The sequence below is a fragment of the Diadema antillarum genome, unplaced genomic scaffold (assembly GCF_040938485.1).
Source record: "Diadema antillarum isolate AM-2024a unplaced genomic scaffold, OU_Dant_1.0 seq00001276_RagTag, whole genome shotgun sequence".
NCBI lineage: Eukaryota > Metazoa > Echinodermata > Echinoidea > Diadematoida > Diadematidae > Diadema > Diadema antillarum.
The window spans coordinates 217,176-245,037 of record NW_027272057.1 but is presented as its reverse complement, the minus strand read 5'-3'; the positions used below and the strand labels follow the sequence as shown (position 1 = coordinate 245,037).

Below are 27,862 nucleotides of genomic sequence, written 5' to 3'. Positions count from 1 at the left end.
AAAGATGATATTCTGCGTCATATCATGAATGGACTTTGCCATCCTTCATCTCACCTGAATAAGTCCCATGGGATCGTTCTTTCTCTCTTTCTGAATTCCTCTATGGTATGCTTGGCATCAGCTTTCCTAAAATATTAACAAATAATCAAATCAATATGTCATAGAAACAGACCTACAATGTAGCATTAAAAAAACACACAACAACACATGCTTAGATGAAGTAATATTTTAGAGATCAGATGGCATTAATACCCCTTTCATAAACTCAATTATGCGGATAATATCCGCATCATTTGGTCATAAAATCGGAGCGGGGGAAGAATTATTCGCTTTTTTTCGACCCTTCTATTATCCGCATAATAGCAGCATCGGGACCAAATTTGGAGTTTGTGAATGCAAGTCCAAAGTTATGCGAATAATTGCCAGGGTGCGGTCAAAACATCACCTGTCTTTTCCGCAGGAGGGACGTGTGCAGTCACCATGACGATTATCCGCCCTTTTTCAGGACGGGTGCTCGTAAAAATAATGCGGATAATTTTCAGAGTTTGTGAACGCATTTTTTACTGAAATGTCCGCATAATTCTTAGGTGGATAATTGGAGGATGAGTTCATGAAAGGGGTATAAGACTGACTAAATAGAGTTTTAAAAAAAAAAAGCAAAACACTCCGATTCTGAGTCAAGTAATATCTGACAGGCCTGATATGACATTATTCCCTCAAGAATTATCTGTCAAGAAGCCACAATCTATCTATTTAAAACTTCAAAGCTGAAGTGTTGATCCTAGGATTGTGATAATCAAGGTAAGGAAGCTGCAATCTGACTGTACAGTCTAAAGTGAGATGTCTGTACCTACTTAATCACAGTCTTCAGACTCGCTTCCACCTGTACCACAGACATGGAAACTACTAATCCACAAAATGTTATGAAATTCACACAGAAAAGTCATATTTCATTGAAGTCTTCACATAAGCCCTTGTGCATTGTTATACAATCATATTATAAAGAGCTTGGAATGGATTCAAGTTGGTTGACATTAAAATAGATCTCATGCTAATATTTTGATTCCTTACATGAACATGGCAGCATAGAAGTGACCCCACACTCCATCAAATTTGCTGAACTTTGACATCCAAACCTGCAAGAGAGCACCTGGTCCATCTGTCCTGTAGATAAACAAACACAATTAATAAACACAGACACATGTATTTGTGTGTGTATTGTCTCTACAGGCAAAATCATGACTCTTATCAGATCTAGACTTGCAACCTGGTTAAAGTATCAATCATCTGTATCCCCAATACCTAGGTGTTGTGCGCAGAGCAGCATTTTTGATGCATTATGGGATAGCTCAGGGGGACAAATTTGCCCCAGTTTTGGGTGCGTATGCACTCAGGTCAGATTCTGTCTTTATACAGGGGTATTTTTTTTCTTGAAGATTTCTTTGCTTTCCATCATGTCACCAGCACATTGAACAAGTCTAGTGACTGCAAATCAGTAAAACTTAGTAATTTTCAACAATTTCAAAGCTGAATTATAGCCAAGAAAAAATGAGTAACAAAGGAAAAGCAGACAAATAACTCCATTGAATCGTACTGGAACTGTGACGTGCGCGAGACAACCAGAAGTGACAATGGCACGAAGGAATCCCACAGTGCATCTGTGATAGGGCTTTTCAGCACGTGCATAAATTTTCTGCGCACTGGCATTACCAAGAATTTACCATGGTGTACTGATAAGATGTTGACTTTAGGTTTTATATTGGCAACTAAGCATAGTTTGTATTGATTGACATTTTAAAGTTTTTACGTTTGACACTAGTATCAAAAGATCAACAAAGGCAGCAGAAAGTTACATCTCCCTACTTGTAGTTCCTGTAAAGTTTACTTTAACAGAAGAAATACAAAGGAAACATGGAAGAATGTACAATGTTTGTGATTCTGCCTTACTTGGATTTCACTAGCTTTGATTCCCTCTCTGTCAGTGCTCCATTGATGAAATCTTTCAAGGTAGTCGTCTTCTTCACCCATTCTATGATTCCCAGCCTGGAAAATAATTATGAAATAAAACCAAATAACAATCAAGCTAAAGAAATAAGAATAAAGAAACCAATACCAGCCTCTGCATTGACACAAAAATGTAAAAACTTTGCGATTTAAGTGTCTGATTTTGAAACCATAACTGTGACATGAACAAACAAGGCAAGTGCCGTAATGTGTTTCACCCACAAACGTTCAACACCTTTTTTTTTTTTTTTGTTCACAAATGGACCTATGGATCAAAAGTTAGGAGTCATAATTAAATGCACAGTACATTGGGCCCTAAAAGTTCATTGACCCCTGTCTGTGACCTTTGACCTTGTGGTGACCATCAACTCCCCAAGGTACATCTACCATCCAAGTTTGGTCACAAATACACTTACAGATCAAAAGTTATGGCCCATAATTGAAACGCGCCCTTAAAACTTAACCCTAACCAGGCCGGGCTTTTTTGGGTGTTCTGTGGCCGGGGAGGGGTTGATTCAACCCCCCCCCCCCCCGAGATCTCGGCCATCGATTGCGCAATCGTCATGAAATTTGGCACGTGCGTTGCCTGTGGCGTATTCTACCACGCTATACAAAAAGAAATGGAAATTTTCATCATGATGATTAATTATGCTAATATATGCATAAAATCATACATTTTGCTCTAAATCAGAAATAAAAGCTCCTAGAATCCTAATTTTTAGTGAAAACATTCTTTGTAGCATTCCTAACAATGTACTTGAAAAAAAAATTGTTATCGAAATCGATTTCTTATGTATTTTATTGTTTTATGAATTTCTTATGTATTTCATTGTTTTTTCGACCTTTTGTTTTATCATTTTTTTTCCACAAAATTTATGACAGAACCTATTTCAAGCATAGTTATGCTAAAATCAATTAGTTTCAGCCTTTGAAAGTGAAAATAATCATATTTTTATGAATAAGAAGAGAAAACCCCATTTGCATAGACTTTATACACAAAATCACGTTTTTGAGCCATTTTTGGCCTGACAGGCATGTATAAAAAGTCATGCAGCGTCGTAACGGTACGCGCAAATTTCGCGAAAATGGTGTCAAAAGATGCGCGAGACTTGAAAGTAAAAAGTCAGCGAACGGCGCGGTCAAAAAATTTCGCGCGGCGGAGTAGTCGCGAAAAATGTCGAGTGGGGGGTTGATTCAACCCCCCCCCGGCCTTTTTAGGGTTAAAGGGGATGGCTAGTAACTGATCAGTGGGAATCAGTGGGAATGCTGGGGGATGATTGTTCCAATCCTTCTGGGATTCATTCAAGAGTACATTATATACCTATTGTTGTGTGAAAATTATTTGCTTCAGAATGGTTTCATATTCAAGTATATGTGCAGTGTAATGTTTCAAGGTTAGCATGCCTGTACAGTGACAGGGCATTACACTGCACATTACTTGAATATGAGACTGTTCTCAAGCAAATAGTTTGTACACAACAATAGATATGTACTGTAATCTTAAAAGAATCCCACAAGAATTGGAACAATCATCCCCCAACATTCCCACTGATTCCCACTGATCAGTTACTAGCCATCCCCTTTAACATTGGGCCCTAAAAGTTCATTGACCCCTGCCTGTGACCTTTAACCTTGAGGTGACCTTCATACTTGGTAAAGGGTAAAACTTTGTATGACCACTCTTCCCTCCAAGTTTGATTCAAATTGAAGCCCAGAGTACAGAGTTATTCAAGTTTTTATAGCGTTACGGACAGACGACGGACGGACGGACGACGAACGGACGGACGACGGACGGACAGACGCCACAGGCGTTCCCTTAGTCTCCCCTCACCTCCGGTGGGTTCGACAAAAATGAGACATTATCTAGTTACATGAAAATTGTCCATCAAATCACACACATTGTAAATATGAAGGGAAGTTTGAGGGAAATATACTTTTAACATTTTTTTTAAAGAACAAAGTGCAAATCATCTGGTAGTGAAACACTAGACATGAAATAAACCACTGAGATTTGCCAACTCAACCAATCATACAACGTACCTTGGTGTCATGGGAATCACTTGATATGTGATAAGAGAGAGCCCTCGTTGGCCACATGCTGCATCTTGTCCCAGAATGCCATTCATGATTCCAAAGAGTTGTTCAATCCTCTGGTCCATACGCAGGTCTTCTCCAACCTTCACAAGGAAGAGGTACTCACATTCATCGTTACCTCGAATGGTGATGCATTTTGGTTTTCTGAGTGACGTCAGTGTTCGTACCTGTTCTTCAAAGCCAGCAATCTTCACGTGGTATTCTGGCAATGGCTTCTTGGTCCCACTGTATTGACCTTTGAAAGGATTAATATGACGGTAATGTATGTTACAATGTATCTCTCTCTCCCCACCTCCTTCATCTCAATACACATATGTAGTTTTTGGACAAAATTACAAATAAATAAACAAAATATCACAATATCAAAATCTGTTTCCATGCATCCAAGAGTGAGAATCTATGAGTGTTATTAACCCTAAAAGGGCCAGGACTCCCCCCCCCCCGGAGATCTCGGTCATCGGTGGTGCGATCGCGATGAAATTTTGCATGCAGGAGACCCACGTCATAATCTACAACTAAGACTGTGTCATAAGATTTTTTTAAACAATCAATATCTAATTTTAATTACCGGTAATTAATTATGCAAATTAAGCTCAAGATCATATTTTAGCCTAATTAAAAGCATTGAGAGTCTAATTTTTGATCTGTAAATCTATTTTAGCATATTCAACAATTGTGCATCACAAAAACTGCCAAAACTCATTTCAATTCTTATGTATTTTATTGTTTTCAGAATTTCTTATGTATTTTCTTGTTTTTCAACTTTTGTTTTTTCTTTGTCTGTTTAATTGGAAATTGTCACTTACCACATTTCTAACATAATCAGCATAAAATTAATCAATGAAAGTGATTTATAGTAAAAATAATCAGGTTTTTACCACTTACATGACGGAGCACTGTTTTCCATAGGAAATGTACACAAAATCACAAAATTGTGCCCGTTTTAGGGCATCATTCCGTTTCAAAAATGGGCGTGGCTTCGGAAAAGTATGAGCAGATGTTGCAAATTTGGTCTCAAAAGTTGTGCGAGACTTGAACAAAGTCAAGAAGCCTCGCAACAAGGCCTTCTCACGTTACAGAATTATAGCGCGAAACGTGGGGGGGGGGGCAGATTCCCCCCCCCCCCCTCCCGGCCCTTTTAGGGTTAAGCAGGGATTAACAACTTGCCTGGTATTTCAAGTTCATCTCCTTGCATGGAGTGGAAAGAAGAGAACCAGGGAGAGTACTCCATCAGGTTGCCAGGGTTACTAGTTCCACCAGGATTAATCTTCTCATACAGCTTGTTGTATATCGTGTGGAGAGCCTGATGGTCAAAATTTCATAATCATTAATCCCTTTGCATTAGGCTATCATATAATCTTAAATAATAATCATTACTATCTTTGGGTTTTTATTCTTACTTCACATTAACACAAAGTATGACAAAGCACATGCAATATCTTTAATAGCATCAGAAAAAAAAAATTCACATCCAATGTTCACGTCTGTACAAATCAACACCCTATCAAGATATCTAAAATGATGCGGGAATACAGGACCAGCAAAGTAGGTGTTGTTTATAAATGTAAACATATCCAAACACAATCAGTATAATGGTCCAGGGGGGCATTTCATAAAGCTGTTCGTAAAGTTACAAACAACTTACGAGCGACTGGTGATCAGTTCTTGTGCTGAATTATAGAAAATCTGATAGGTATAGCACATCAGAACTGATCACCAGTCGTTCGTAAGTTGTTCGTAGCTTTACAAACAGCTTTATGAAAAAGGCCCCTGGCAGATACTACTTGAAAACAGCGATGGATGGAAAAAGCTGCATGATGAAATGGAATTCATTAATTACAAATGTAAATAATTTATATCAGAAAAAGAACCATATTCTTTAAATACATTCAATTATCTTTCTTTGAATCAATATCAAGGCAAAGCCATTCAAATTTTATTCGACTGTCATAACAATGATGATGAAGATATACAACTACTTTTAAGTATTATTATCATTACTACTACTATTACTACTACCACTACTAGTATTAATCATCGTCCTCATCATTACCATCATAATAAGTACAAAGAGAGTGAACAACTTTAAAGACTGACTTTAATGTAACGGCACAAAAGTTTACCTTGAATGACATTCCACTCAACTTGCTCCCACCTTGGCCGAATTCTGTATCAAATCTCTTTTGCCACTCCTAATGCATGAAATAGAACATAGATTGGATGAATGTTGAGGTCTTTATATACAACACGTACATGTAGGCTTACAACAACCATTAGCACTTCATTAGCGCGAACACTAATTATCTTGTTCCGTCAAAACCATTGTTCCACCGCTTTCACACATTGAATGTCCATGACTGCAATGTCTTACAAGTTGCTTCTTTGATGCACAGGTATTTCACCAAGAGCCTTCCCCCTTACCTTGCCGAAATGTTTTGTTTGAATGAAAAAGTGCATAGTTACAACACCCGGAACAATCCAAATTCCACCACTGGAAAATGGAAACAAACATCCATTCAAAATCAGTTTGTCACCTTGGTCCGGTCATTTGGAATTCACTACCATCCAGTATTCGAAATTCACAAATTAACAGGTCTTTTAAAACACAGCTTAGAATATTTCTCCTCGCTAAATACTAGTTTCACATTTCTAGACATTTGATCTCCTATTTGTATTATTTACCCAACACTGCATTGCATTTTCTGTTATTTTTGTGTTTTCCAACTCTTTATAGTCAGGTGATCCCATCACTGCAAGCCCTTGAGGCTTTTACGGGACACCTTTTTCTTTCACTTTACTTCACTTCTCCCCTCTTGTTCTTGTTCTTGTTCTTTTTTTTTAGTCTGACTTTGTCAAAAGTCTGACTTGGTACTATAGTTTATTGTATGATGACCTATGTCATCTCTTTGTGAATTTATATTGCGAACTATGTTATATTTCGTCTTTTTTAACTGTATATACTGTAAATGTGGAAAGAAATAAAGGAGAGTCCTATGCTCTCGGTCAATCAATCAAGATCAGTGAAACTGTGAACAATAGCTGGGCAGTTGTAATTGTTGTTGTTGTTGGGTTTTTTTTGGTCTACTACTAGAGTACTAGGCAGTTAAATTTGTGGAATCTTAGATGGTAGATTTCAACACTTCGTAAATTGAGGAATTTGGCATTAGCCATTATGGAGCTATTCTACAACTTTAGTCAATGCATGCGTAGAGAGTTGGTTTTTTTTTCATGTGTTTCATTACATCCATTAATGGGAACACACATGCAAATGACTATAAATAATCATAAACATGAAACAAGAAATAAGATCAGATTTGAGAACATTTCCAATCCTGTTTTTTGCCAAGTACTATTTTACTGAGATGTCAAGAACCACAAAATATTCTGCTTTGTGTATATGTGCACAAGGCTAAAGAATCTTTTAAAAAGGCTTTGTAAGACACCTTGTGACAATGGCCCAATTTCTGGGTTGTTGGGGTTTCTTTGCCTATGTTTCTCAGGTAAGAAAGTAACAGTCCCTCAGACAATAAGGAAGTTGATTTACTCTCGCAAACTTTTTCCAGAATGTTCCAGATTGGATGGAAGGAGAGCTCCTGGACACATCTCCTGAGGGTCCACTTGAAGCTCTCTCTGCCTCCAGTCCTCCAAACAACTCCTGGTAGAGTTCGTTGTACTTCCCCTTGATGAGAGACACATCAGGCTTCTTGCCATCCATGAGTGGCTTGATGTTTTCAGTCCAGTCCTTTACATTAAGAGAAGTAATCTTATTTAACATCCAGCCATACCTGGGATACAACCACTCATCTAAAGAGTAATTAGATCTCAAGAGAACAATAAAACTCTTTCATTTTTGCAACATTTTTGCAAAAGAGCATCAGCATTGGGGGAGAATAACGTTACATTATTATTTAACTTCAACCTGATACCTGTAATATTTTAAAATTCATCTTAGTATTTTTGATATTCAGAATTAAGTTATTAGTTTTTTAGGTTTATTTTTAATACATGTATTGAGATGCAAGTTTTGTCACCCTAAAGAGGCAATATATGTACCCGTCAGAACAGTGATATGACATGATAAATGGTTTGAACTTGTTCATTCTTTATATGAAATTAGACTTTGTCATCTTTATCAGGGCTTATATTCAAGTACATTGTACTACCATACCCCTACAGCTCATAGGCAAAGCACAATATGACCTGGTGGAATTTAACTGCAGCCAGCAGTCAACTTGCCTGCCTCTAACTTCTCACACAATGGAGTGTTTTTAGTCATATGCACTAAAGTTTTAACCCGTTGAGGACGAGTCCCGAGTATACTCCAGCAAGCGTCTATAGGAAATACATGTTGTAGCAAAATCAAACCGTCCTCAACAGGTTAATAGTGTCATTGGACCTCCTAGGTGGAAGACATGGACAATACATTGTATATCGTGCTTCAATTAAATCTGACCTTTGAGATAAGCAGTTTATGAAAACATTTTTACATATTTCATAGAACTCTAATAACTTCCCATTGTTTTGATTTAACTATATTTGTCACAGCATGGCGACAGTTTCATGTGTTGTTAAATTTGTGGTCCAACTGTGATCCACGAAACTTGTGAAAATAACAGCTTATACAGTATCCATCTGAGCAATGGAACATTATACCTACCATTACTTTATGTCATATGGTAATTAACCCTCGTCCTCTAACAATCTGTTTCATTTACCAGTTGAGTCAAACGCAACCATGTATCAGGATGTACAGTGTATAGGCTACCTTGAATATGAATCCAGGGTGAGTAAGTTTCTGGAGAGCCTGAACGAAGTCTTCCACTAGAGGCAGTGAAGACAAGATGGCTGCCAACTCCTCCACAGCTTTCTTGCTCTCTCTTCCCTTGGGTGTGGTGTCATCAAGCTTAAAATCCTCACTACTGATCTTAAAAGGATACACCAGAGCCTGAAAGAGAAATCAATTTTAGATAGAATCACAAACAACATTCACATATAACATGTCGATCACAGTGTGTATTCGTATACCAGTCAGAGTGTATTAATACAACAGTCAGTGTGTAATGAATGCACCAGACATAGTGTGTATTACCTGGTACTCTTATCAGTCAGAGTGTGTACCAGTCATAGCATTTACTATACATCATGTATGTCTCATTTGATGAATCCTAAATTCTGACTGGTTGAAACTGCGGGTATAAAGCCAACAATCACCTCCACCACCATGTGTAGCTTCATAGTGTCCAAACTGGCCATCTAGTGCCAAGCAGTTTTTTACACCACCCAAACTGCCCTCTGTGTGTCATTTTGTGTTGTTTACAGCAAACACTAAGCCTTAAGGTGATGTCATCACAATGCAGATGGCCACGTCATTGTGGACATTTTTTTTTTCTCTTCACAATCTATGTTACTATGAAGTAGTGTGTAAATTCTATCCCAGTAGTAACAACCACTGAAATCATGGTTTTGCAACATGCCAATATGCAATTGACAAGTGCAATTTTATTTTGTTTCATTTGGTGTAGGAAAACATGGACTAAACATGTGCATGGTTTCCGCAGCGCAAAAGGTGGTCATTGCATTGTCCAGTATGATATCACTATGCAAATATCTACAGAAGTGCTTAACATGTACTCAGAGCAAGCTCCTTGGTTCATGAATAGCATGGAGGTGAGATCCCTCTGGGAAATAACATCAATCAACAAAATCTGAAAAGCAGTAACAGCTTCTCATCTGCATATTTTTACATTAATCACCATGTGAATTTTTACATCAATTTGTGGTAATACAGATATCAATACATAAATGAGTACATGCACATCTCTGATATGCATACCGTAATATTATAATTGAGAAAGGGAGATACAATGTTTGTAGCTAGGCAGATTGCTACACACCTGTGGGTAGTCTTTGGCAATGGCCTTCAAAATGTCCTTTACAGCCGGTGATTCTGATTTGTCAAGGAGAGCTAGCATCTGACTGATCCAACCAATGAACATCCAGCTTGGTATCACAGCAGCCTACCCAACAAAGACAAATGGTCACATGAGTCTATGATTTCAAATGGATCTTTATACAGGCTTTGCACAATACTTTAGGACACAGTTTAAAGTATATTCAAGAGCCCAAGGATAGAACATACAAATCAAATGTATGAAGTACAACATGTACACTGCATGACAGGGATTTGATACATCCCTATACCTGAAGAGAAAATTGCAGGTAATTCATAATCAAAATCTAAACATTCTGAATTGCTGTTACTTTAAAGGACAAGTTCACCTTCATAAACATAAGGATTGAGAAAATGCAACAATATTAGTAAAACACTTCAGTGAAAGTTTGAGGAAAATTGGACAATCGATGCAAAAGTTATAAATTTTTAAATTTTTTGTGTTGGAACCGCTGGATGAGGAGACTACTACAGCTTGTGAGTCATATGCGTACAACAGTATAAAGAAAATGTAAAAGAAAATTCAACAAATTTTCACTTTTTTCGCATAATAAAAGAGCACTTGACTTGCCTCTTTCTAAAGGCAGGGGGAATAATATTACCCATAACATTTGTCGGTAACGAGTCAGGGGAATGTATACTTTTTTTCAAAAGATGGAATTTTGTGAAATTCTCTTTATATTTTCCTTATATTGTTGTACGCATGTGACATCTAAGTTATTCATACACTGCAGTAGTCTTCTCATCCAGCGGTTACTGCACAAAAACTTCAAAAATTCATAACTTTTGAACGGATTATCTGATTTTCCTCAAACTTTCAATGATGTGTTCTACTAATATTGCTACTTTCTCTCAATCCTTATGTTTATGAAGGTGAACTTGTCCTTTAACAGTAATGTAGCCAAAGCTGTACAATGTACTATATTGTGCACTTAATATATAGACAAGAAGATTCTTTACATCAAAGTCCACTGAAATAATGTAACACATCAATTAACTAGCAATGGGTACCTTCACTGAACTAGAAAGAAAAGTATTGCATATTAAACAGTATCTTTGAAAAGTAATGATACTGGGCAGTCATCTATCATTATTTGTTTAACTTCTGAAGACAAGTCAAAGATGCCTACCTCCTTTTGAAGGGTTGTTATGGTATCAGGATGTGTCTGAGCTAATTCCAGCAATCTCGGGAACCTTTGGCGAGCTTCTGCTGAGTTGTGTTTCATGGCCTGTAGAGTGCACTGGACTACTCTAGTAGCATAGTCATCAAGGGGAGGCAAGCTGGCTGATGACATCTCATCTATAGAGGGCAGTATTCACAAAATATTTGTTATGATCTCCGCTTGATCAGATTGAATAGGCAGCCTAAGTTGGGACATTGACTTAAGATATTGTGTAAAGCCAAAACATGACTTCAGATGCCATATGAACACAAAAGAGCCTGGTAATAAGTACAATATAATGGGCCATTGCAACGTATTAGCTTGTCAATGTCCTACTGACTATTTGTACAAATAAATGACAAGTTTGTGGAATCGCAAAATAATATCATGTAACATAGGCTTAAAAGTTGTAAAATGGCAGATAGGATTTACTGTGTCAGTACTGTGCGAGAGCTTACCATCACTCTTTCTCCGCAGTAATTGGTCACAGAATGAAGCCACGGCCATGTAGACACTAGCAACACTCTCTTCCTCATCCTTGGAGGAGGAGGAGGAGGAGGAGGAGGAGGAGGAGGAGGCAGCAAATTTGATGTCACATGACTGGACAGCATGATCCAAATGGTCCAAGGCCTTCTCAAATAAACTCTGGCATACCTGAAAAGTATGAGGAAAATATATGATTACATTCAAATGATCAAATGTCAAAATACACAAAGTAAACATTGCAAACTGTGGCAATTACATATCACTCAGTTTGCGCCTTTTACTTTGGAAGTCATTAGTAACTGGAGGAAAACATTCTTTCCGTTTATCATCAATATTTTATCAAAGTTCGTAACATTTAAGGACATCAAAATGCATTTCATTTTGCATGTGATAACTGTCAATTTTTGATGGTTTAGCTGGTCAGAAATAATTCTTTCTAGCCTTTTAGGGTAGTACATTTCATGCAGAGGAAAGTGACACAAATCATATAATCCATTTTGGGTTAGTAGCTTGGTTTTGGCAGTGCATGAATTAAACATTATTTGTATAAAATTCAGTGGTTCACGAGAGTCAAGAACCAGAGAAACCGAAGTTGCAAGAACGTTGAAAGGGATCTGTAGTTCTTCATTTAGATGCCACAGGCTCTGTGGTCAAAAAAGTTCCAGGTCAGAAGAAGCATGTTTTCTATTATGCACTTTTGCTGCCTAATCCCTGCAGAGGTAGAGCAGGCTTTCCAATCACAGAGATGCTATCCAATGACAACCATGCTTCCGAAATTAAGCACTTTATTGACACGTTCCTCAATGCCATTCTCGACGAATCAGAACAACTGTCCATACCACTGTACCAGGTCTGTCAACATTCCCACATCCGAATTTGGGTGATTCCACACACCAATCAGGGAGATATCTGAGTGTTACATGCATTTCAATGGGCAAAAATAATTCCCAAATCAGGGAGAATTTAATATTCTCTTATTCAGACATAAACAGATTTTGACATTTTCAGGGAGACTCCTGCTTAATCAGGGAGACTTGACAGCTCTGCCGTACTACCACTGGTTACTGACTTTTCATAGGCTCTCTATCTTGCAGTCCGTTCTCAGTGCTCTCAATTCTGAAGACTATAAGGTATACTTGACCAGGACATGGAAGATTGTGTCAGGGCACATGTCACACAGTCAGCTCAAAGGTTACACTTACCCACACATATGTGCAGCACATATGTTGAAGGATGTTTCAAGGAAAAAGCTGCTTTGACATGCGACAAGGGAGGAAAGCAGTATTTTCCCCACTGCTTTGGCATGCTGCAAACTGCATCTTCCTTTGAAGATGCCCAGGTGATCTTTTGCCACATGAGCATTGTGCTTCACTCCAAGAAGGAAACTGAATATGTGTGCGCATCACTCAAGGCCCTAGAAAGCCTTATCAAGACAGGAAATGTGAAAGAAGAAGTATATAATGTCGAAGATCTTGGCAGCTACCAATGTCTTTCACAATCTGGAGAAGATGATCATACTTTTGATTAATCAAAGACAATCCGGGATTCATCACCATGGCATTCAGCATTTGCCAAAATTTCTGTTGAAGTGGAGGAAGCTGTTAAACAGTGAAGGAATGAAAGCTGAAGACACTGAAGAGAATCCCTACTACATCCCTGGAACATGCTCCTTCAAAACTTCATGCATGTTAATCCTTTTTGGAGTGCTCTTATGCTTGGTGATTTACATTGCTATAGCAAAGATGGCCAGCCTTCACAGACCCAACTGCAATCTTCAAACCGAGTAACAAATGCTCGCGTTGAAATTTGGTTCAAAGTGTGCAAAAGCTCCTTCCTTCATGGTACCTACAGAGGGCAATGGTTGCAAGCTGGGGAATTTGTGAGGAAATCATATGTTAATCTGAAAGGCCGCATCGCAGAAACCAAACTAAAGCCTCACAATCCCCTCAAGAATGAGACAAACAACAAATGGAAAGTGGGAAGTACTTTTCTACTCCTACCCAGATGCCAGAGCCTAAAGCCAAGCATATGATGACACAGACCAAAGCAATTGAAGATGACCCAATCCACAAAAAGTTTGAAAAAAAAACATAGAGGAACCATCAAACAACAGCAACCCCAAATTACCAACCAATGTGTGGATTTGAGCACAGAGAGCAGCAGAGGAACAGACGTCAAAGGACAGGCAAAGTACCCAGTCTTCCACAGTGGGGTGGCAGTACAAAGGGAAAAAAGTCACCCTCACAAAAACCTGCCCCATTGACAATCTGCTCTTCGTCTTGACAAGGATGAGAGAGGAATACCCCAAAGTGCAAAAACTTCTTTCATGGGAGAGGCGAGAAAGATGTCAACAGATTGATCATGTATTAGATGTCTGCTTACAAGGACATTGGATGGAAGGAAAGGCTGAATGGCTCCACAAGATCTGCCAGAAATGGTGGAAATAACATATTAACATTTTGTTGCATCAAGTTTTGTTGCACTTAAGCGGGTTCCCTCTAAAGCGGTTCCCGATTAACAGGTGAGGAATACCCCAAAGTGCAAAAACTTCTTTCATGGGAGAGGCGAGAAAGATGTCAACAGATTGATCATGTATTAGATGTCTGCTTACAAGGACATTGGATGGAAGGAAAGGCTGAATGGCTCCACAAGATCTGCCAGAAATGGTGGAAATAACATATTAACATTTTGTTGCATCAAGTTTTGTTGCACTTAAGCGGGGTTCCCTCTAAAGCGGTTCCCGATTAACAGGTGAGCACTGTATAGATCTACCATTAAGTTAATGGTAAACAAGCCACACTTTATGGGAAAACATCTTAATGTCTTTAGAGAAGTTCATGCACTAAACTTTCCCTAATTTTCATACTACCTACTGACCCACCCCTTTCAGAACAAGAGACCCGCGGGTCTAGCGCTCACCTGAGTATCGCAAGTTCACCTTTCACGCAATCACTAATCTAAATTATTCACAGCTCTACCAAAATTTGACCAGGCATTCTCAAGTAGAAGATGAAAATGTACAATAAGGGCCCAAATTTTTACAGATTCCTTAATTTGGGGGGATTGGAGCCCCCTGGGGCCCTCTGGGTGGGGCATGGTGCTCATTTTGATAAATTGAGATCCTGACCCCCTCGGGATGCTACCTGCCAAGTTTGATGAAAATCCGTCACGAGGTGTTCAGGAAGAGAAGATGAAAATGTACAATTCAGGCCCCCATTTGGACCTTCCCAACCACCCCCCCCCCCCCACCCCTGCCCCCAAGAGGGGCACCCCTGGATCTCCTATGAACAAACTTGAAACTACAGTCATTAATGTACTCACTCGTAGTATTATCTTAGCTCTATAACTTCTGATTCTAGAGAAGATTTTTAAAGATTCCTTCATTTTGGGGGTCTGGGCCCCCCTGGGGCCCCCTGGGTGGGGCATGGTGCCCATTTTAACAAATTGAGATCCTAACCCCTTAGGGATGCTACCTGCCAAGTTTGGTGAAAATGGGTCATGGGGTTCTCAAGAAGAAGATAAAAATGTACAATTTAGGCCCCATTAGGACCCCTCCTCACCCCCCTCCCCTGGGTCCCAGGGGGGGGGGGGCACCCCTGATTCTGCCATGAACAAACTTGAAACTACAGTCATTAATGTACTCACTCATAGTATTAACTTAGCTCTATCACTTCTGGTTCTAGAGAAGAAGATTTTTACAGATTCCTTAATTTTGGGGGGTTTGGGCCCCATGGGGGCCCCCTGGGTGGGGCATGGTGCCCATTTTAAGAAATTGAGTTCCTAACCCCCTACAGATGCTACCTGCCAAGTTTGGTGAAAATGGGTCATGGGGTTCTTAAGAAGAAGATGAAAATGTACAATTTAGGCCCCATTAGAACCCCTCCCCACCCCCCTCCCCTGGGTCCCAAGGGGGGCACCCCTGATTCTGCCATGAACAAACTTGAAACTACAGTCATCAATGTACTAACCCATAGTATTAACTTAGCTCTATCACTTCTGGTTCTAGAGAAGAAGATTTTTACAGATTCCTTAATTTTGGGGGTTTGGGCCCCATGGGGGCCCCCTGGGTGGGGCATGGCACCCATTTTAACAAATTGAGATCCTAACCCCTTAGGGATGCTACCTGCCAAGTTTGGTGAAAATGGGTCATGGGGTTCTCAAGAAGAAGATAAAAATGTACAATTTAGGCCCCATTAGGACCCCTCCTCACCCCCCTCCCCTGGGTCCCAGGGGGGGGGGGGCACCCCTGATTCTGCCATGAACAAACTTGAAACTACAGTCATTAATGTACTCACTCATAGTATTAACTTAGCTCTATCACTTCTGGTTCTAGAGAAGAAGATTTTTACAGATTCCTTAATTTTGGGGGGTTTGGGCCCCATGGGGGCCCCCTGGGTGGGGCATGGTGCCCATTTTAAGAAATTGAGTTCCTAACCCCCTACAGATGCTACCTGCCAAGTTTGGTGAAAATGGGTCATGGGGTTCTTAAGAAGAAGATGAGAAAATGTACAATTTAGGCCCCATTAGAACCCCTCCCCACCCCCCTCCCCTGGGTCCCAAGGGGGGCACCCCTGATTCTGCCATGAACAAACTTGAAACTACAGTCATCAATGTACTAACCCATAGTATTAACTTAGCTCTATCACTTCTGGTTCTAGAGAAGAAGATTTTTACAGATTCCTTAATTTTGGGGGGTTTGGGCCCCCTGGGGGCCCCCTGGGTGGGGCATGGTGCCCATTTTAACAAATTGAGTTCCTAACCCCCTAGGGATGCTACCTGCCAAGTTTGATGAAAATCGGTCTTGGGGTTTTCAAGAAGAAGATGAAAATGTAAAAAGTTTACGCACGACGCACGACGGACGACGGACGACGGACGACGGACGACGGACGACGGACGACGCACGACGCACGACGCACGACGCACGACGGACGCCGGACGAAGGGCGATCGCAATAGCTCACTTGAGCCTTTGGCTCAGGTGAGCTAAAAAGGGGGGGGGGTGACACATACATGTATGTCCACAAACTTGCAGTACATGGCAGATTCTACACTAACCTACAAGTCTTGTCAAGGCCCACAGACACTTAAGAATATGACATTTGATGATTAATTCAGAATAAAAGCTTTCAAAATTTGAGCTCAAACAGGGCACATGTTGTGGAGCAAGAAATAGATTCATTTCCCTATAGATTCACTGACATTTTATATTAACTGACATTTAATATTCACTGACACATTCCACATGCCTCCTCTGTGTCTCAGGATTAAAAGTTTGGCCTTTATACTGCTTTCTCCTGCTCACACCGTAATTCACAGCTTTTCAGAATACATGTAATCCATTACTTCCTATTCCAATGTGTAGGAGTATCCATTCTCTTGCAAACTTGTACAGCTACTTTCATACACACGCGGAGATTACAATATGTCATTATCACTTTCACATGATCAAACAATCTTACCAAAGCCTACCAAATCAGTAAAAAAAAAAAAAAAAAAAAAAAAAAGACCAAATGCCAGATGTAAGGCTCACAGCTCATAGTGGTTTACTACAGATTTCTCATTCATCTGTTGAATCCCTTGTGGTTTGATAATGGAAAATACTCCATGTTACACCCATGTGCTTCCTGTAGACTTGTAGAACCCTCAGCAATGTATTCATGAAGCCATGATAGATTTTGTCTTTACCTCCTCAGACTGTGCACCCTGGCTGCATCCAGCGACTTCCAGCAGCTTGCCTAGTTTTCTCTCTGCCTCAATTCTCCCATAGACATCACCTAGCAGCAGCCAGACACAGAAAGAGGTGAAACAAACATCACTGCTAGTATATGGTTCTATTATACTTCCTACCTTCACTGAACATGGAGACGATTTCAAAGTAGATATGTGATGTGTTCAGACAAAAAGATCTTCATGTTTATGTGTTTGCAATCAAAAGACACTGCATGATATACACTGTACATTGGTTTTCTCCGCAGTATGTTCTAAAGTACACATAAATCAAAGTAATCAAATACAACCAGTGCATAGTCCATGAAATCAGAATTTTCAACCATCAGATATGCGTAACTTCTTTGCATTCCTGAGCAAAGAATGAATGAGCAGGCCACACACCAATGATGTGAATAAAAACTTACCCCTACAACTTAAAAATTTGCAGAGCAGAAAGTGCTCCACAGAATTTCTTAATGGCTTATTACATCAGACATATGAATTAGTCTACACCAACAGCCAGAAGGCTCAGGCAATGGCTTCTTTTTCTTTTTGGTTTTTGTCTAGTTTTCCAATCAAAATGCAGAAATGGGAGTTTGTCCATTCATTTTACCCTATCTTAATTGGGTTAAAAGTCTGGCCAGTCTGTATTCCCAAGATCTTAATGCAGACTGCTACCGTAATGCCGTAGACGTGTACAGCCAGCGACGTGCCCGCAGAAGTACTATTCTGTAGTGCAAATGCTCTACAGGACAAGAGGTGTCAGATGACTGTCATGGCACTGATAAGCTAGACTAGGCTTGGCCTTATTAGTGCTCCTTGTGAATAATGAGCCGGCCGGATATACCCTTGGGTAAACTCCTTAAACTGCCGGAGAACAGGGCAATGAGATCAAGCTCCACGTATATTCTGGTAGGGGTAGCCATAGCTTAGCCATGCAGATCTAGTGAACGTGATAAAACTGTCACCAGTGTCACTGAATAGTAACTTCTGCCCTGTTGCTTTGTAACATCTAGCAACTCACAAATGCAACAAGTTGTTCCTGCGACCGTCTCAGCCTTGCTGTGCCGTCGACCCACAGGGCACCTTGCCAAGGGATGCTGCAGTGCGCTGGGCAGCATCGACATCTTTAGCGCAGCCTACTTTTTATGAGATGAGTACAACTGATTATCCACCTACAGCTACTGCGTACGAGGTAACCGACGCCCCACGTTATATGGCAGTGGTGGAAAATGAGCGAAGTCCATATAGCAACACTACCGCATTCGGGTTAACCGATGGAGACTTGAGAAATGGTAGAGTCCATAGTGGATTCAAAGGAACAAAGCAAGTGTTTAATCTAGCAGCTTGGAACGTTCGTACAACCAATGACAGTGTTAATTCCCTACGACCGGAAAGAGCTACAGCTATTATCTGCCGAGCTCTGGAGGAAGCAGATGTTGACATTTGTGCACTTAGTGAGGTGCGTCGTCCAGGTACTGGAAACGTTAAGGAAAGAAGTCACACAATATATTGGAGTGGAGGAAAAGACAAAACTGCAGGAGTGGGATTTGCTGTTTCTAACAAATTTAGTCACATCAACCCAGTACCCATCTCCGATAGGATCATGACAGCTCATGTCGAGCTGAAGAACAATGTCCATCTCACATTAATCAGCGTCTATGGACCTACAATGCAACGACCAGAACTCGAGAAAGAACAATTTTATGAGCAGCTCGGCGAGTGTATCACCAGTGCCAAAGGAGATGGCATTATTGTGCTTGGTGACTTCAATGCTCGTGTTGGTAAAGACTGGGAGTCCTGGCCATCAGTCATAGGCAGGCATGGAGTAGGACACATGAACTCTAACGGCCTCATGCTATTAGAGTTCTGCACCCGGATGAAGCTTTCAGTAATGGGTACTATGTTCCAGCTGAAAAATCGGCTCAAAAACACTTGGCAACACCCACGCTCGAAACATTGGCATCAGTTGGACCATGTTCTCGCCAATTCACAAGCAAGACAGTTCATCAGGGTCACCAAGGTCAATCCTTCTGCAGACTGCTTTACGGACCACAGGCTATTGCTGTGTAAATGCAGTATAGTGATTAAGTCAAGGAAGAAATGTGCAAGACCCCCCTGCAAACTTGATACCCACCTAACTAACAAAAAGAAACTTGCATTAGAAAGTTTCTTAGAGGAAAAAATCCCTGACTGTGAATCAGCCTGGGATGACTTGAAAGAACTACTTCAGAATGCTGCAGATCACATCTTTGAAAAGAAAAAGAGGAAGAGTGAAGACTGGTTTGATGATCAAGAGCAAGAGATTCAGAAACTCTTGAAGGAACAAGAGACCCGCGGGTCTAGCGCTCACCTGAGTATCGCAAGTTCACCTTTCACGCAGTCACTAATCTAAATTAAAATTTGACCAGGCATTCTCAAGTAGAAGATGAAAATGTACAATAAGGGCCCAATTTTTTTAAGATTCCTTAATTTGGGGGGATTGGGGCCCCCTGGGGCCCTCTGGGTGGGGCATGGTGCCCATTTTGATAAATTGAGATCCTGACCCCCTAGGGATGCTACCTGCCAAGTTTGACAAAAATCCATCATGAGGTTTTCAGGAAGAAGATGAAAATGTACAATTCAGGCCCCCATTTGGACCCTTCCAACCACCCCCCCCCCCCTACCCAAGAGGGGCACCCCTGGATCTCCTACGAACAAACTTGAAACTACAGTCATTAATGTACTCACTCATGATATTATCTCAGCTCTATAACTTCTGATTCTAGAGATTTATAAAGATTCCTTCATGGGGGGGGGGGGGGGTTTGGGACCCCTGGGGGCCCCCTGGGTTGGGCATGGTGCCCATTTTAACAAATTGAGATCCTAACCCCCTAGGGATGCTACCTGCCAAGTTTGGTGAAAATGGGTCATGGGGTTTTCAAGAAGAAGATAAAAATGTACAATTTAGGCCCCATTAGGACCCCTCCTCACCCCCTCCCCTGGGTCCCAAGGGGGGCACCCCTGATTCTGCCATGAACAAACTTGAAACTACAGTCATCAATGTACTAACTCATAGTATTAACTTAGCTCTATCACTTCTGGTTCTAGAGAAGAAGATTTTTGCGGATTCCTTAATTTTGGGGGGTTTGGGCCCCCTGGGGGCCCCCTAGGTGGGGCATGGTGCCCATTTTAACAATTTGAGTTCCTAACCCCCTAGGGATGCTACCTGCCAAGTTTGGTGAAAATGGGTCATGGGGTTCTCAAGAAGAAGATGAAAATGTACAATTTAGGCCCCATTTGAAACCTTCCCCACCCCCCTCCCCTGGGTCCCAAGGGGGGCACCCCTGATTCTGCCATGAACAAACTTGAAACTACAGTCATCAATGTACTAACTCATAGTATTAACTTAGCTCTATCACTTCTGGTTCTAGAGAAGAAGATTTTTACAGATTCCTTAATTTTGGGGGGTTTGGGCCCCCCTGGGGGCCCCCTGGGTGGGGCATGGTGCCCATTTTAACAAATTGAGTTCCTAACCCCCTAGGGATGCTACCTGCCAAGTTTGATGAAAATCGGTCTTGGGGTTTTCAAGAAGAAGATGAAAATGTAAAAAGTTTACGCACGACGCACGACGGACGACGCACGACGGACGACGGACGACGGACGACGGACGACGGACGACGCACGACGCACGACGCACGACGGACGCCGGACGAAGGGCGATCGCAATAGCTCACTTGAGCCTTTGGCTCAGGTGAGCTAAAAACGGAAAACTGGTGATGTAAAAGGGCTAAGAGAAGAAATTCGAAGAATGAAAAATAAGTGGTTTCAACAGAAAGCAGAGGAGGCTGAGAGATATGTTCAGGAAAAGAATCACAGAGAGTTTTACGCAACTCTTAATGCTGTGTATGGTCCCAAATCGAAGAATGTTCATCCGGTCAAGTCAAAGCAGGGTGAGCTCCTGTCTGCTCCTGAAGACATCAAAGACAGATGGGTTGAACACTTTGATGAGCTTCTTAATCAACCGACAAATGTCGACTGGGAGATTCTCAATGAAGTCGATCAACTTCCAACCATTGATGAGTTTGATGATCCTATCTCAATGGATGAACTTGAAACAGCACTCAAGAACACAAAACTGAGAAAGAGTCCGGGCCCAGATGGAATTATTCCAGAGGTCATAGTCCATGGTGGTAGAGTTTTGTGGACTTTCCTGCTGACTCTATTCAATCTGTTCTGGTTTATTGAGAGATTACCTTCTGATCTGACAGATGCAAATATTTCTATCCTTTTTAAGAAAGGTGATCGCAGCTTGTGTGAGAACTATCGTGGCATATCTCTGCTCAGTGTGGTAGGGAAGATTTTTGCAGATGTTATACTTCAGAGACTTCAACGCCTAGCAGAGAAGATTTATCCCGAGTCACAATCTGGCTACAGGAGTAGCAGAAGCACGATTGATGGCATCTTTACACTACGGCAAATAATGGAAAAATGTAAGGAGCAGCGTTGTAACGTACACATTGCTTTTATAGATTTTACCAAAGCTTTTGACTGTGTTAACCGAGATCTTCTTTATGCAATATTACAGAAGCTGGGATGTCCAAAGAAATTTGTACGCATTATCAAGAAACTGTATTCTAATGTACATGCCAGACTCTTTATTAATGGTGAACTTTCGGACTCAATAAACTACAATAGTGGAGTAAAACAAGGTTGTAAATTAGCTCCTACACTTTTTGGAATGTATGCCGCTGTACTCCTCCATCTAGCCTTTAAAGATGTTGATCCTTTCTGCAGTATCAAAGTGCGTTTCAGATATGATGGAGATATTTTTGATCTGCGTCGCCTAAAAGCGAAAACTAAGATACTCACAGATTATATAAGAGAAGCTCAATATGCTGATGATATTGCCATTTTCTGCAATGAGTCTTCTGCACTACAGACTCTTTTATCTGCATACAACACATTATCCCTAAAGATGGGTCTACGAATCAACATTAAGAAGACAGAGACAATGAGTGTGGGAGAGCAAGTTGATTTCTACATTGATGGAAGTAAACTTTGTAGAGTTGACCGTTTCAAATACCTTGGCAGTTATATTACAAAAGACTGTAAAGTAGATGAAGAACTCAAGGCACGCATTCAAGCCGCATCATGTGCAATGGGAAGATTGAGGCAAAGAGTATTTCAGTGCCGGGATCTGACTTCTGAAACAAAACTCAAAGTGTATAATCAATGTGTGACTCCTTTACTGCTATATGGGAGTGAAACATGGACACTCTATCGGCGCCATATAAAGCAGCTCAGGACCATTCAACAACGACACCTTAGGTCTATTCTCCACATCAAGTGGGACCACTTTGTCACAAATGATGAAGTATTGGAACAGGCAAAAACACTTGACATTGAAACCACCCTTGTTAAAAATCGACTACGATGGGTTGGTCATGTTGTGCGAATGGAAGCTGCCAGACCTGTCAGGGAGCTCTTTTTTGGAGAGCTTGATGATGGCTCTCGCAGTATAGGACGCCCTCATCTGAGATACAAAGATACAATCAAAGACATTCTGAGGAGAGCCGATGTCCTTCACAACTGGAAAGACCATGTTGATGACAGACATGAATGGCGGAAATTCACTCATGATGTCAGCATGAAAATTGATCATCAGAGGAAGGAGGTTAACAAGTTGAGAAGAGAAAAGCGTCACCAACAACAGTCAAGATGAAAAAATGGACTTTGTTTTGATGTTTCTTTTGAATTTTTGGTAATCTCATCTTGTAAATTGTACTTTGCCCGTGTCGGGATTTAGGCATATATATAATTGGGGGAGGGGTCAAACTGACCCTCCCCCCTTCAACATTTCACACAATGATTCTGCAACGAGCAAAGATTTTTGCCACACCATTTCATTTTTTGAATGAAGTCTCTTGCATATCTTGAGACCAAATTTGTGACGTCCGGGTACACCATTCTGAAGTTATATAATGTTTTGCATAAGCATGTCAACCCGAAAACAGCTCAAATCTGTGATATTCTGTGCAAATCCAATTCAAATTGTGTGGTGTTTTGTTGTTGTTGTTGTTGATGTTGTTGTTTTTTATTAAATTGATATGAATGAGAGTATTTCAACTTTTAATCATTAAAATTAATCAACTCTAATGTGGATACGCTTGTAAAAGTGCCTGCAACAAATTTTGGCCCAACAAACAAGAGAAAACAATTTAGATTGTGCTATTTTTTTTGCAAGGAAATTGTTTGATGTGTCTTGAGGAATTCTGACACAAAAATTTAGCAATCCTAGTCTTTTCAATGGAGTTACAGGCAAAAGTATGACTTCATGCATACATTTGCATAATTAATTTACTAAAAATAGAAAAATATTGATTTTTCTATCATTTGACCATGTAATCTTGTAGTTGACATTTGGCTGTATGTTTGGGCAAAATTTGGCAGCGCTCGCACCATCAGTCACAGCTACCCCAGTAAGAACTTCGTCTCAAATAGCCCATTGCAGTTTGAATAGGGTTAACATGACTCTTGGTTTGTCATTTCGTAGTTCTCTGGAAGGAGACTTACTAATAATGTCAACTCGTATTGTACACATCATGTAACCTATTGGTATCACAATTTACTTTGCAATACGTAATTAGATAACAAATTTGACATTGTTTTGTTTACACCATGTTAGGAATCAAACATAACAAGAGAAGACACAGGAATAGTCACATTGTCAAAAACTTCAATCTTTGTCATACTCAGCTAAAACTCATCTACAACGTAAAGCCATTCAAACCAAAGCAACTAAGTTTCAAACGTGCCTTTGCAGTTGACAAACAAAAATAAAGCTGTATATAAATTCAATGTTAAACTCTACATCATACTACACAGCAAGCAAATCTTTTGAGGGATATCACTCAATGCTGAGCAATATGTGTTTATCATAAACTGAATCCCTTGACCTCTGACACAACTAGAAATGTCGCTACAGCGACTGGTTATACCCCCGCCAAACAACATTTCATAAGCTTTGGTCAAAACAACATTTCATAAGCTTTGGTCAAAAAACTGAGGAAGTAGTTAAATCCGCAAGATCTTTCCTTGATCTTCTGCCATTAATATGCCGTTACCATGGCAACGTACTTTCGGGTACTGTCAAAAAATGCGTCTTGCACATCTACAACCAAAGGCACACATCTGTACCAAGTTTCATGGAAATTGGGCAAAGACTGAGGAAGTAGTTTGCAACACAAAATTTTCCATCATTTTGGCTCATAATATGTGAGCTGTTACCATGGCAACATACTTTTTGTCACTGTCAAGAAATGTGTCATGCTGACCTATATCCAAAGACAAACATTCAATATGAATTCCATGAGAATTGGAAGAACACTGATGAAGCAGTTTTGCCATGAAGCATTTTGCCCTATATTTTACCAATAACATGCCGTTACCATGGCAACGCACTTTTTGCCACTGCGGAAATATGTGTCTTGCACATTAACATATTCAGATGAACATCTGTACCTAATTTCATAAAAATTGATCAAAAACTGTGGGAGGAGTTCGCGACGCAAGATTTGTACCCATTTTTGCCCATAATATGCCGTTAACATGGCAACGTACTTTTGGGTACTGTCAAAAAATACGTCTTGCACATCTACAACCCAAGGCACACATCTGTGCCAAGTTTTATGGGAATCGGTTGAAAACTGAGGAAGTAGTTCGCGACGCAAGATTTGCAACGGACCGACCGCCCGACCGCCCGACCGCCCGACCGCCCGACCGCCCGACCGCCCGACCGTCCGCTGATTCCTATATACCCCCTTCAAACTTTGTTTGGCGGGGGTATAATAACAGTGGTTATTCAAAGCAATACAGTGTACAAAGTGTACATAAAACAGCTAAATGTCATACAGTCAGATGTATTACAGTCAATAATAGGTCATATGGCATACTGTTAAAGGAAATTCATGAAATGTTATAGTTAGGTGGCCAGAAGTAAATTCTATGAGGTAAAATGTTTTCCCAGTCATTTTAAACACAGATGTGTCATATGGGCAAATGCCATAAAATCTAGACTCTGACAGTCAAATTCCATTCAGGTAAGTTTCATAGAGTTTTTAGTCACACAGTCAAATAATCACAAAGTCAAATATTATGAAGTCAAATGTCACTAAGTCAACTGTCATACAGTACACTGCCATATATTCAAATGTCTGCAAATGTCATGCAGTGATTTTAATGTTCCACAGTCGAATGCCATCCAGTCCAGTGCATGTCACCTCATAGTACTTACCATCTCCCAGCATCACTTTAGCCATCATGTCTAATGACTTGCTACACAGGATATGATGTTTCCGTAGCAACAAGATCTCACTACCAAGGTCACACGATGCCATCAGTTTGTCTGAATGATAAAAGGAAACCACAGACTTTGTCTTCAACAACAACAAAAACCAAATAGATCAGCATCTACAATATTTTCTTTAACAAGGAGATAGGAGATAAACACTTTCCTCATCTGGCACTACACTGTGTAAGCATCAGCCAAGTGATGAATTTGAAGGCATCTTGCACCTCAGATTATTGAAAAACAGTACTTGTATTTATGTCAAACTAAGACTTATAAACATCTCTATCGGTACTTCGGCTAGACTGGCATACAGGTATTCTGGAATTCTCTCAAAAATAAAACACATTTGAAGGGAACCTATCACTTTGACAAAGTGAAATATTCTCACCGGATTTAATTCTTGAAGAGAAAAAGCTTTACATCTGTTTTCTTCATACCTCACTTCTTCTTTTAAAGATATGAAAAAAATCCTGTAGAAAGTGATATTTGCAAAAGAACTATTCAAGCTCTGTCTTTAAAAAAAAGAAAGAAATGAGCCAAACAGTCACTCACTCAGCTGGTCACTAGCTGTAAGCAAGGTGGTCATCTTCTTGTAAGGCCCAAGAACAGCTGCTTTCTCCTGACACATGGTGGCATAGCTGTGTGTCCAGCGGGGTTTGAGTTCTTTGAACTCTGACAGGTAGCCTTGGGTTGACTTCAGGTGTTTTTCAGCTACAGGGAAATTAGCCTAGGTACACAATGCAATGATGTTTAATATTTCACACACTGTTACCGTGAGAGATTGTGCAATGTGTCAATACATAAACAGAAAAGAGTCACGAGTGCAATGGGACAAGATTTTTACACATGAGATGCTCTACTCTTTCATCAACTACAAAATTTGAGTTAAAATCGTTATCTATTGAAAAGATGATTCTTACTCACACATGCAGTGGAACAAAATTTCATATTTGTTTTAAACATCTGGAAAATAATTTAGTGTAAAAAGTGTTAAAAGTAATGGTATACAGCATTTAAGTACAAACTAGCATAACTGAGTACGCACTGAAAAAGTGTGCATCCTGTAATGTGTGATACATGATGGTGCCAAACTGAGGTTGATCAAGAGCCTATTATTGAAGTAAGAAATGTACATGGTTAATGACATCAGAGTGTGCTATCCAAAAGGCCTATAAAAACTGTGTGCTCAACAGTGACAGTATGAAATGGTACTTTTCAGTAAATGTCATGTGATGAGAGGTTGACCAATCAGAAAGGAAAATGTTGCCAGATGTAGTATAACACTCAATATTGGATATCACCTTTAACGTACTTGGTACTAACACCAAACATTGTATACAGTGACGTTCATATTACACAATTTCAGTATGTGATATGGAGCAGCATAAACTGAAACATGGAAGGGTCTTGTCATCCTAATCTCATATCATGCAGAGAAACTATCATGTGTCTGAGTGCTATTACACATGTTGGTTAAATTAGGCTCTTCTGTTGTTAAGATTGCATGCAATATCTAAATCACGAAACATAAACAAGGTTTGATGGAACTTCTTAAATCGTTATTACAAAAATAATACCTTCTTAAATCTATTTGAACATTCATTTGAATTTTCCTAACAATAACACTAACCACTAAAATGGAATGACAATTCCAAAAGACTTTCTATAGAAATCAAACTTGGGAAATGAGCTTTATCTAAGCTCTAGTGCCTTGTGAATATGATTTCAGGAAGGTCCTACTACTCTTTTCTTGTTTCTCTCAAAAAGTGAGATTTTTCCCCAAACCTGTTGACAGGCACTGTCTGCCATCTTCAGTGACATCAGCACTCTCTCACTCCTCATGATGCTCTCAAACTTTGATTCATCAGTTTCCATGGAAACTCCTCCTGTCTTGTCTAGCCTTGAAGCAATCTTCTCCATGTACAGACATCTAAAAAGGACATGGACACTTATTCACATACAGACCTTTATTGACTCTTCAGTCATACATATTTATAATATTTTGATGATAAATCTTAAACACATTATTCAACAACAATACACATTGAGCGTTATAGCCTTTCATACTTTGCCAAGTGATAGCAACACACCACGCTGCCAGGTATTCAAAATGTGAAATCTAAAT

General features: G+C 40.1%; 1 protein-coding gene across 1 annotated transcript in view; it reads right to left on the bottom strand.

Annotated features, from left to right (window-relative positions):
- Window positions 1-27,862, bottom strand: part of LOC139745568 (DNA-dependent protein kinase catalytic subunit-like) — a 98,764-nt gene that overhangs the window by 4,725 nt on the left and 66,177 nt on the right. The window contains exons 70-84 of the mRNA XM_071655961.1: window positions 27,523-27,667; window positions 26,290-26,464; window positions 25,681-25,791; window positions 17,382-17,470; window positions 11,670-11,865; window positions 11,179-11,348; window positions 9,993-10,115; window positions 8,864-9,043; window positions 7,643-7,840; window positions 6,222-6,290; window positions 5,266-5,401; window positions 4,045-4,333; window positions 1,948-2,043; window positions 1,072-1,164; window positions 55-126 (exon numbers count right to left, since the gene is read on the bottom strand). Of these exons, the coding sequence (XP_071512062.1) occupies window positions 55-126; window positions 1,072-1,164; window positions 1,948-2,043; window positions 4,045-4,333; window positions 5,266-5,401; window positions 6,222-6,290; window positions 7,643-7,840; window positions 8,864-9,043; window positions 9,993-10,115; window positions 11,179-11,348; window positions 11,670-11,865; window positions 17,382-17,470; window positions 25,681-25,791; window positions 26,290-26,464; window positions 27,523-27,667 (2,142 nt within the window). The remainder of the gene's footprint in view (window positions 1-54; window positions 127-1,071; window positions 1,165-1,947; window positions 2,044-4,044; window positions 4,334-5,265; window positions 5,402-6,221; window positions 6,291-7,642; window positions 7,841-8,863; window positions 9,044-9,992; window positions 10,116-11,178; window positions 11,349-11,669; window positions 11,866-17,381; window positions 17,471-25,680; window positions 25,792-26,289; window positions 26,465-27,522; window positions 27,668-27,862) is intronic.